The 10,947-nt window shown below is 47.6% G+C and overlaps 1 protein-coding gene across 49 annotated transcripts in view; it reads left to right on the forward strand.

The window, feature by feature from the left end:
- Positions 1-10,603, forward strand: part of SGSM2 (small G protein signaling modulator 2) — a 39,245-nt gene extending 28,642 nt beyond the window's left edge. For 9 of the 49 annotated variants that reach the window (XM_086859542.1, XM_086859541.1, XM_086859548.1 and 6 more), the window contains 11 exons: positions 120-184; positions 560-696; positions 1,119-1,247; positions 3,786-3,968; positions 4,327-4,701; positions 5,373-5,497; positions 5,938-6,020; positions 6,496-6,605; positions 7,022-7,118; positions 7,907-8,074; positions 8,369-10,603. In XM_086859542.1, coding sequence (XP_086715668.1) covers positions 120-184; positions 560-696; positions 1,119-1,247; positions 3,786-3,968; positions 4,327-4,701; positions 5,373-5,497; positions 5,938-6,020; positions 6,496-6,605; positions 7,022-7,118; positions 7,907-8,074; positions 8,369-8,457 — 1,561 coding nt within the window. In that variant the 3' untranslated portion in view covers positions 8,458-10,603. Of the gene's footprint in view, positions 1-119; positions 185-559; positions 697-1,118; positions 1,248-3,785; positions 3,969-4,326; positions 4,906-5,372; positions 5,498-5,937; positions 6,021-6,495; positions 6,606-7,021; positions 7,119-7,906; positions 8,075-8,368 lie in introns of all 49 variants that reach the window. The other 40 variants (XM_086859544.1, XM_086859543.1, XM_086859536.1 and 37 more) reach the window with 11 other exon arrangements.
- The last annotated feature ends 344 nt before the right edge of the window (positions 10,604-10,947 follow it).

The raw sequence follows: 10,947 nt of genomic DNA on the forward strand, positions 1-10,947 counted from the left end.
ATTAAATAAGTCTTGGTGCGGAGAAATAATTGCTGTGTGTAGGACACAGGGATCAGCATGAAATTCCTGATTCTCTCTCTCCTCACCACCTGCTCTTGTCCTGTTGATGCCTCTCACAGAACTCCACTAAAGATGTTGTGTGAAAGCATGAAGAGGCAGATCATTTCCAGAGCTTTTTATGGATGTAAGTGAAACTTCTTATATCTGGCCCATGTGGTATCCACATGCTTATCTAAATAACATCGGATGTTTGGCTTAGAAAGCAGTCTGACCAGTAGGGTGGATGTAACTCTAGTGCCAGTATTTCAATATTTGTGAGTTTTGCAGCTGGCAGTGGGAGGAGTGATGCACAGTGGAGACAGAATGTAGTTTTACATGGCGGCATAACTCACGACGTGGATGTTGCTGGTCTGTGTCTGATCTGTTTAACATTTGGCTCTGCTGTAGTTGCTCATTCTCATGCAGTGCAGAGCAGGCTCAGTGCAGGCACGACTGTTCCTGAGGCTCCAGTGCCCCTCAGGCAGGGCTGTGGCTGAGCTGGCCCTCGGTGTCCCCGCAGGGCTGGCACACTGCCGACACCTGTCCACAGTGCGCACGCACCTCTCGGCACTGGTCAACCACAGCATTGTGCCCCCCGCCAGCGCCACCGCCGGCCTCACCACGGAGGTGTGGAGCAAGTACCAGAAGGACAAGAAGGTCAGTGACACATCCCCTTCATGTCGGTGCATGGGCTCCACACGCTGCAGCATCGGTCAGGGATCACCTGCACTGGCCCCAAGAAATGCTAAAGGTGTTTGACCACAGCTCACTTCTCAGCTAGTGAGAGAGTCAGTTCTTACAATCTCTTCTCTCCTTTGCTTCTCTGATGATGACAAAGATATAAATTGGTATCAAAGCAACTGATCTGTTCAAATTTAGATTATTTTCATGGAAGGCATGACAGCCTGCATTAGGCTGGATTTCAGCTAAGGCCCTAAAGGCTTGAATCAAGCTGCAGAGATTATTTAGTTCCTGCATGTATTTCGCTGTCTCTGTACCCAGTGTGAAGCATCTCTGAGTGTACTCGAGTTAAATACAGATGTATTGCCTTCAACACCTCTTTCTCCTGGCCACTGTAGAACTACAAGGAACTGGAATTACTAAGAAGAGTTTACTACGGTGGGGTCCAGCATGAGATTCGAAAGGAAGTGTGGCCATTCTTGTTAGGTCACTACAAATTTGGCATGGCCAAGAAGGAGATGGACCAGGTAAGCCATAGCTTCTGTGGAATCTGAGTTATGTTTGCAGCATAGGTTTTATTTTCTGAATAGCAACTGTTGGTCTTTATTACTGTGTAATATCCCTAAGGAAGAACACTACTGAAAACATAAGTAACATATACTAGCAGAGGGGTTTTGATACCATGTTTTAATGTTTGAATGTTACTAAATGAGAGTTCTTTCTTTCTTCAAGTCAGGGAACCTGCATTCAGCTCTGCCTGTGGCATATACATGCCCTGAGCATATCCTGTGTCCACAAATTTGTCACTTAGAAAATGGGGAGACATTGACAATTGGATGGGAATTTTCCTCACCCCTCCTTTTATATGACGTGTTAGCTGAATTATACTTCAGACAGCTCCTTGAAATAACTACCTTTTCTCCATGGTACTGCATCTGCATGCATGGACTTCTGCTGGAGCTGGGAACAGCCCAGATGGACCCTCTGGAGTTACTGTGTGGTGGTAAAACATTGCTTTTCTGTGACATCACCCAAAGACTGGCTGAACTGGATGGAACAGTAATGAGGTTTGGCCTGGAATATAATTAACACATTAATCTGCTTTTCAGTTAGTGTTATTACCAGGGACATAGCACTCATGCAGTAGCTGATTTGTCCTCGATTAAATTGATGAGGAGTGGTTTATATATCAAAACATTTGGCATTTGCTAACTCCCAATTACTTTACATGCCAAGGAGTAATTTATATCCCTGTAAGCACCTGCAGAGCAGAAGGGCAGCTTGACCTTGAGCCTTGCCATGGACAAATCAGTGTCTTGCAAATGGGGTACTTTATAAACATCTCCCTTTTTACTAAACATTGCTGTGGCAATTTGAGTTGTCTTCCAATAATCTTTAAAAGCCAGTTCTGAACACAGATGGAGGAGGAGAGCCCTTCACTGTTCAAACTGGGTCACAGATTCTCCACCCTGAATTCAGTCATCTCAGTAGATGTTTATTATAGATTTCCTGGCTGTAGTGTGTACATCAGGAATGTTTTACTGAGCGCTGCTCCATTCTTTTTTTAATCTCAGATTTTTCAAGAAAGGCAGGATATTGGAGGTTTCTTGCATAGATTGCATTTTGTTGTGCCTGATTTCCACACCTATATGAACTATCAGATTTATGATCCATGTGCAGAAATAAAAGGTGTGTCTAGAAATTAACAAAAAGACCCAGATGATTAGTTTTTAGAGTGGAAGATATGAAGCCATCTCTCAGGGATGCTAGTCCCATCTCGTCCCATTTGTACAGCTAGAGCATAGGAGATTTGGCAAGAAGATATAAATACTGGAGTCTTTATGATAGGAATTACAGTAAATTCATACAGAGATGTTACAAGATAGAAAAGATCTGATCTGCAGAACACAGGATCCTACAGAAGAATTTTCTCACTGAGTTTGTAGCCTACTCTAACCCAGGAGTACTCCGAACTTACCTGGAATTGTAATGAGCAATTCAACACCAATAGTAAACAAGAGTAATAACTGACTCCTCAGAGGAATGGGTTGTTGGAGACTGAAGCTTATACTGAATGTAGGAGTCTGTTAAATGAGTGACATGAAAACAGTCACAACACCTGCACGTACAGGAAACTCGTGTCCTTAAATGAAGTCACTGCAGGTGATTTATCATCTTTGTCTTCTGAAGGTATTTTTGCACTCCCAGATGTAGCTGTCCTCCAGCCCTCCACTAACTGTAGTATTTTATGATTTATGACTCGACAGCTACCTCAAGTGACAAACAGCCTGCAGCTCTTAGCATGAATGCTCGGGTAGCAGCTCAGCCAGCCGAGTGCAGAGCCTGGAGGCAGCTCACAATTGTGGTTTCTCTTCAGCTCTTGACAAGTGACAGAGTAGTAAAATTGCTACATGTCCTTAATAGCTCAAGGGAGTTTCTGTGGCTGTCTTTCAGAAGAGAAAGCCACCAGTGACAAAGATCTGTTTTATTCCTGTGGTGCCCAGTGCGGATAGATTTGGCCATGCACAGTGCAGCCACAGGATGGGGCTGTGGGAGCTGGGATTCCAGAGTTTCTCCTGGGATCTGACTGTACAGGCTGGTGTCTATAAACTTGTGACCTGGAATTCTTCACAAGGGCTACCTTAGAGCTGGAACAGAGGAGTTGGAAGAGGTGTGATGGAATTAGGGATGATGCAGGTAGAGGCAGTGCTTGCTCTGTAGATTGCACCTGACTTCTGTGTGAGGTTTCACATGACATCTTTTGTTCTGTCCCGGGTCACGGTCACAGTGGCACAGTGCTTTGATAGTGTATGCACCTGCTTATATGGATCCCTTCTGGTGCCTACTGTGTTATTAATTCCCTGCATTTAATACGCAATACCTGACTATTGCTCTCCAGTCACAGAGATGTGCTGCTGAGGGCAAAAAGCAAAAGGGCCTTGGCATCCTTTGGGCTTTCAGTCTGAGACCCTGCATCTGCCTTAGACCTCTTCCTCCTGTTTCCTCCCAGTGTCAGTGCCTTCTGGCAAGGAGGGCAGCATCTCAGGACGTGTCTCTGTCTGCAGGTAGACGCAGACATTGCTCTGAGGTACCAGAAGGTGATGGCTGAGTGGAAGGCCTGTGAGGTCATTGTGAAGCAGCGAGAGAAGGAGTCGCATTCAGCCACGCTGGCCAAGTTTTCGTCGGGCAGCAGCATTGACAGCCATGTCCAGCGGCTCATCCACAGGGACTCCACCATCAGCAATGATGTAGGTATTCCCTTCCACTCACCATCTGGAGTGGGCAGTGCTCACCATTTGCAGAGGTGCAGCCCCAGGAGGCAGAGATAGATGTTAGCACAGCTCCTGAATCCTGGGCAGAGATTGGAGCTGTTGTGTCTCTTTGTTAGAGTGAAAAGCAGGTCTGAATTTTGGATAGTCTGCAGCTGTTCTTAGGCAGGACAGGTTCTTAGAGCCTAAGGGGCTCTAAGGTTCACCTACAAAGGCAGATCCCCTCTCAGCAGAGGAACAGCTCTCCAGATCTCTTCCTTGTAGGTGCTGTAGTCAGGCCCAGCACAGAGAAACGATCACTGCTATTGAAGCGCATGTTTGGTTTTGCACGTCACAGGTGTTCATATCTGTGGATGAAACAGATTCAGTGGAGCAGGAGCCCAAGGGCCAGGAGGACCCCATGCTGACAGCAGTGCCGGCCCCCGTGGCCGTGGAGTTCGACTCACCCGACTCGGGGCTGCCGTCCTCCAGGAACTACTCAGTGGCCTCGGGCATCCTGTCCAGCATTGACGACGGGCAGAGCGGCTCCTTCGAGGATGGGGCTGAGGAAGAAGCCAGCCCTGAGGCGGGAAGGACTGAGCCAGGCACACCCCGCGTGCAGAGAGCCAAGCCAGGGGTGCTGCAGTCGCAGGACTCCATCTCAGAGGAGCAGCTGTGTTCCCAGGGGGATTATTTAGTGGATGTCGCCTCTGTCTGCGCTGCGTCCTACACAGTAGGTCGCAACCGAAGTACCATCATCTCTGCACAGCATTGCTTTTTTAGCAAACACTGGTACTTTTTCAGATAGGATTTAACGAGAGAGAGTCCCAAACTGGAACTACAGCTGGTGGGATCATAACTGAGGAGTTTTGTATCCAAATCCTTTCATTTGGATTTTGAGCTAGATTGGAAATAAGGCAGCAAGAAACATTTATAGGTGGGTTTTTAAGCAGGAGGGCAAGACAGTCAGTGTGGTACATTTCTAGCAGTTAGAACTTTCTGGGACCTAGGGGTGTGGACAACATACTGCTTGTCAGATTCTGCTGTTATTTAAAACAAGTTAAAACCTCCATCTAGTCAGATTGAACCACAACCTAAATCTAGATTCAAGATGCCACTACCTCTGTTACACTTGCTGTCTTACAGCAGCATAGTTTCTCCTTCTCTCTGCTGAAGTTATTTAGCTGGAAATAGCCATTTGGAAATAGGCGAGGTTTAGCACATTTCCCAGTGAAAACAAATGTGTTTTACCTGGCATGTTTGACGGTAATTGAGTATTACGATACCCTCATCTGCTCAGAGTATAATTGTACTGTTTCTGGTTTGGTGATTCTCAGAGCAAATCTGCACAGTCCTGGGAATGCTGTAAACTTGGCAGATCTAACTAAAACTTCTCTGTTCTAGATAGAGTTATTGGACACTGTTGCCTTAAATTTGCACAGAATTGATAAAGATGTCCAGAGATGTGACCGGAATTACTGGTATTTTACTGCTGAGAACCTGGAGAAGCTCCGAAATGTCATGTGCAGGTAATGAGCTTGTAAACCCAACTACTTTCACATTTCTGCCAATCCATAAGATAATTGATAAACTATAATAATATGCAAATAGCAGTCAATAACAATTCTCACTAATGAATTTAAAACAACTTGCCAGAAGGAGGAACAGGCAGGGTGGCAGGTTAGAACATAGGTCTGAGTTTGGAATGCAGATTTGAGAAATTTCTCAAGTGGAAGACCCTATTTTAGAGAACTGTTCTCTGAATGTACTCTGAGGTTTGGGTTTCTCCTGATCAGGATGGTACCTCCATGCTCAGAGGGCCACTTTATCCAGGCAGCAAACAGTAAAGGGCTGTGAAATACTCTGGGAAGTGTCAGAAGGTTCTGAGAGTCGCACCTTCAGCAGCTGCTTAGGATTTGATCTCACATATGGAATCAGCCTTCAATACAAGGATTTCTTCTTTCCACAGCTATGTCTGGGAGCACCTAGAAGTTGGTTATGTCCAAGGAATGTGTGACCTCCTGGCTCCTTTGATGGTTATTCTTGACAATGGTAGGAAGGGGTTTCCTTTGGGACATGCTGGTATCCTTAGTGAGGTCTTTCCTTAGAAATGCTGTTTCAGAAGGGAAAAATGTCTACATTAACCAGGGCTAGGTCACCAGCAAAATCAAACCTGCAGCTTGTGATTTGTGTTTTTTCCACCTGTGGCTATTGAAATGGCTCACATTAGTGTCTTGGGGCTGCCGTGTCACTCACTGACTTCTAGATTAAATTTTACTAAAGTTAGTAAAATTACTGTGTTCTGGCAGTTCCTGATGCTGAAAAGTCGGCTGCAGGCTGGATTCTTTGAAACATAACCAGTAAAAATGGTCCAGAGTTGGGAACCAACCTCTCTTTCATCTAAATCCTGGGATTCAGAGAACAGCAAAGGGGGAAGACCCTGTTTTTCCCGAGCCCTGCAGTTCCATTATTTTGGTTCAAGAAGTCCCACAGTTGCCAGCACTGAATATCTGCCTTGTCCCTGCAGATCAGCTGGCCTACAGCTGCTTCAGCCACCTGATGAAGAGGATGAGCCAGAACTTCCCCAATGGAGGTGCTATGGACATGCACTTTGCCAACATGCGGTCCCTTATCCAGGTGAGTCTGCTTTAAGGGTGTCTGAAAGAAGACAAGACTGTGGCAGAGTGAAGGGTGAGAGCTCCAAGGAGTGGGGTTCAGGCCTGACTTCAGAGCTGGGCAAGAGTTTTAAGTGGATTTGTAGAGTTACAGCCTGAGAGCAGAGGTGGAGATGGACATTTGCCACTTGTTGAAAATCAGTGGGATCTTCACCTTGTTCCTTGGCCCTTTAAAGTCATGGTGAAGATCAACTGTGACTCCTCAGCTCAGCACTGAGTCAGGGCACCAAGGTCACAGCACTGGCACCCACAGCAAAGGGCTGTTTCTGTGCTGAGCAGCTGCTCTGACCACGGGATGAAGAGCAGAGTGGGAGACCAGTGCCTCTGACCTTGGATGCTTTCCGACCACATTCTGACAGCTGGTGTTTTCCATTCTAGATTCTGGACTCAGAACTTTTTGAATTGATGCACCAGAATGGAGATTACACTCATTTTTACTTCTGCTATCGCTGGTTCCTGCTTGACTTTAAAAGAGGTAATAATGTTCTGTGCCTGTAGTTTAGAGTTGTGTAGAACTGTAACAGCTCTGTGTTTTGGTGTGAGTGTCTGTCAGGATGGTCAGTGGCAGCTGGGATCACTGGAGAGTTTGTAGTCAGGAAGGGTAATACAGCTCTGAGATGAAACAGCACTGGAATGAGTCCAGGCTTAGAAAGGACAGTTGCAAATTCCTGATAATGTGATTGAAGCCAAGTTCCTGCCCAGTGCAAATGCCTGGTTGCTCAAGAAGGTGATCCCACTCCTCTGTAAGCTTTGATACCTCCTGTCTCATCCCTGTGGTAACAAGGAGCTGCTCAGCAGTAGCTCAGGAGCTGCTGTACTTTGAGTGAGGCACCTTGTATGGTGTGGGAGCACCCCTGGATCCCAGGATCCTTGCACAAACACACTCCAGCAGAGTGTTGGTGCCTTCAGGCCCACTGCAAAGCCGAGATACCCCTGGACACACGGTCAGACCTGCAGCCTGTCATGTAGCCCTGTAGAACACCCAGACCTCCTGTGCTGCTCTCATATGGTCACTGTGGTTCAGGTACCTTCCTGGGCTTGGCTCTGCACCACCCCACCTCCAGGCTGTGGTAATTGTTTTTTAAGCCAGTCTGTGCCTCACGTGCATAAGGGACAGGAGTTGGCTGGAGGAGAGGGGGAGAGGAAAAGGAGGAGTCTTCAGGTTTTGTTCATGTCTGAGTAAGGCCTGTAGACATTGGTAAGAGAGGAGGGACATGGTCAGTTGAATAATCAGATGCTCTTGTAATGTTTATTCCCATTCAGAATTGTTGTACGAGGATGTATTTACAGTGTGGGAAGTTATTTGGGCAGCAAAGCACATCTCTTCAGAACATTTTGTCCTTTTCATTGCCTTAGCACTTGTGGAAGTTTATCGAGAGATTATCCGTGATAACAACATGGACTTCACTGATATCATCAAGTTTTTTAATGGTAAGAGCCATTCTGATAAAAAGTAATGAGACTTTGCTCCTTCTCCCTTCCTGAGACTGTCTGGTGCAGTTCTTGTTGTGACAAATCCCTGCTCATTTTAAGCTCTGAGTCTCAATGCCGGGTCTTACAGCACAAGGGATTCATCCACTTCTTTAATTCTCCAAAACCAACCCCCTGCAATGCTCTGGGATTGCTGCTTGTTATAGTAATTAATTAATGCTAATGCTACATGAATATCAGTGCCAGGGCAGGAAGGTGGTGCTGACAGTTAAGATGTTTGTCTGTGTGTCTTAGAAATGGCTGAGCACCACGATGCTGCAGAGATCCTGAGGATAGCCAGAGACCTTGTCTACAAAGTGCAGACACTGATTGAGAACAAGTGACCATGGACAGGCTGTCCCTGGGGCCTCGCTGTCAGCCACTGGATGGAGCATTCCTTGCACTGTAATTCCAAATGGTGTTTTAATTGCATCTTCCATGTAATGTAATAAATAGTGAGGAGATGGTAACAGACTTTTAAAACTCAAACTTTCCCTTCACCAGACGAGATTGGTGTTTGATAGTCCTTGTTACACTCACTTTGTATTTCTAGACAAAACCTTTTTGCATTCTCTATTTCCCTCTCTAGAAGACATCTGTCTACATCTTTGTGATGTTGAAAGGGGGGATTTGACAAACTGCAACATTTCTATTTTGACTTACTGCACCTGTAAAGCCTGGATGCACCTTGTGTGATCTGCCAGAAGCTGCCATGGAGGCAAGGTTGCCAGCACTGGACTGGGTCCTTGGAGGAGCACGGTCCTGGACTCACTGTCTTTGCCTTGAACATGGAAGAGAATGTGTCTGAGCTCATGTTGCTAAAACATTTGGGTTTGTATTTAGCAGTGACTAAAGCTGATAAGATTCCTGCTGGGAGAATGGCCTTAACCTAAATGCTACAGGTCATGGGAGCAGTGATGGAGCTCATGAGCTAAAACACCAGTTTGGCCTTGGCTGACTGGCTCACACTGCTCAGTCTTCATGGCCCACACAGCCTTGCCTTTGTTTTGCTTTGCAAACTGACCCTGTGACCACTGCCAGCTGCCAGACCCTGCTCCGTGTTGCTCAGGTGAGCAGCTCCAGCCCATGGACAGGACCCTGCTCATACTGGCAGCTCCTGCTCCTTGTGCTGTGCAGAGCCATGGATTCACATCCCATGGGAAGCAGATGGCAGCACCCAGTCTCCCCCAGATCCCTCATTTCACCCTCTTCCTCCTCCTCCCTGCCCTGCAGAGCTTTCAGGGGCGTGTCTCCATGAGGTCCCACAAACCAGGATCTCTGCAAGCAGGATCAGCCCCTGCCAGGTGAGGGAGCTGGAATTGCTGGAGGGCTCTGAGTTGCTGCTGCAGCCCCTGCTCAGCTGTGGAGCCCTCAGTGAGCCCCTGGACGGTCTGTGACAGGGCTGGGGGGAACGGGGCTCCCACCAGCACTGCTGGGCTCTGCTGGGGCTGCTGGCCTCCTCTGCACTGCATGGGGTAGGACTCTCACCTCTGCTCTACTTGCTCTCCCCAGGTGCCTGTTGCTGCTAAGTGAAAGTGTATCTCTGGGCCAGACAGAGGGAGGGAGGATGGAGGTTCTTCTTGCTCATGGAGTCAACTGCAGATTCCACGGATACTTACGACCCATGCTCCCAGCACAGAAAGTCCCACAGCCCCTGCTCCTGTCCCTGCTCCTGTCCCTGCTCCTGTCCCTGCTCCCATCCCTGCTCCCATCCCTGCTCCCATCCCTGTTCCCATCCCTGCTCCCGTCCCTGCTCCCGTCCCTGCTCCCGTCCCTGTTCCCGTCCCTGCTCCCGTCCCTGTTCCCATCCCTGCTCCCGTCCCTGTTCCCATCCCTGCTCCCGTCCCTGCTCCCGTCCCTGCTCCCATCCCTGCTCCCATCCCTGCTCCCATCCCTGTTCCCATCCCTGTTCCCATCCCTGCTCCCGTCCCTGCTCCCGTCCCTGTTGCCATCCCTGCTCCCATCCCTGCTCCCATCCCTGCTCCCATCCCTGTTGCCATCCCTGCTCCCATCCCTGCTCCCATCCCTGCTCCCATCCCTGCTCCCATCCCTGCTCCCATCCCTGCTCCTGCCTCTGTACAGGCCTGAGCCCGTCCCCAGTCCCAGCAGTGCCCAACCTGTGCAGCCCCACGGCTGCTCTGCAGTTCCAGAAGTGCTCCAGGTGTGTCTGTCAGTTCACTTGAAAACTGAAAAAGTATTTTTTAAAAGAATGAGAAGAGTGAGAAAAACCTGCACCTCCCAGAGCCTGGGGAGTGATGGATGTACAGATAATACTGCACTATTTTCCTTTGGTATGTTGGGAATGTTCTGTACAGCTGTTTCACACAAACCCAATCAGTGAACTTTGCTGTATTTGTTAGAACATTCTGTCTGATTGGATTTTATCAATGTTGTGTATTATTTATTTTTGTTGGGAGCAGACTCTTCTCTTTATTGCTCAATTATTTATGTTTAAATGTAACTTATGAATAAATACTTATTGTCAAGGCATCCCGTGGAGCTCTTTGGGAGCAATTTCTCTCCCCACAAGGTGATTCCAGCAACGGAACAGGGATGAGGCTGTCTGGGAGGATTGGGAAAGATGTAATTAATGTTTCTCTGATGAGCTGCATGGGCTGTAGTGCTAAAGGCAATAAATAGGTCACCATTAAGTAGACTCCTGAGGTCTCTTAAATTACTTTAAGGGCAGCTTTCATGTATGCAGTGGCTGAGCCTGAGCCAGCCCAGCCCAGAAACAGAAGTAGGCTTATGGTAAGTGTTAAAGAGTTTCATCCTGAAATTTTAGGCCTGATTGTGCTGCAGCTGTATTGAATCCAGCTGAGCTGCTGGACTTC

This window comes from Cyanistes caeruleus, chromosome 21, assembly GCF_971803275.1.
Source record: "Cyanistes caeruleus chromosome 21, bCyaCae1.hap1.1, whole genome shotgun sequence".
NCBI classification, from domain to species: Eukaryota; Metazoa; Chordata; class Aves; order Passeriformes; family Paridae; genus Cyanistes; species Cyanistes caeruleus.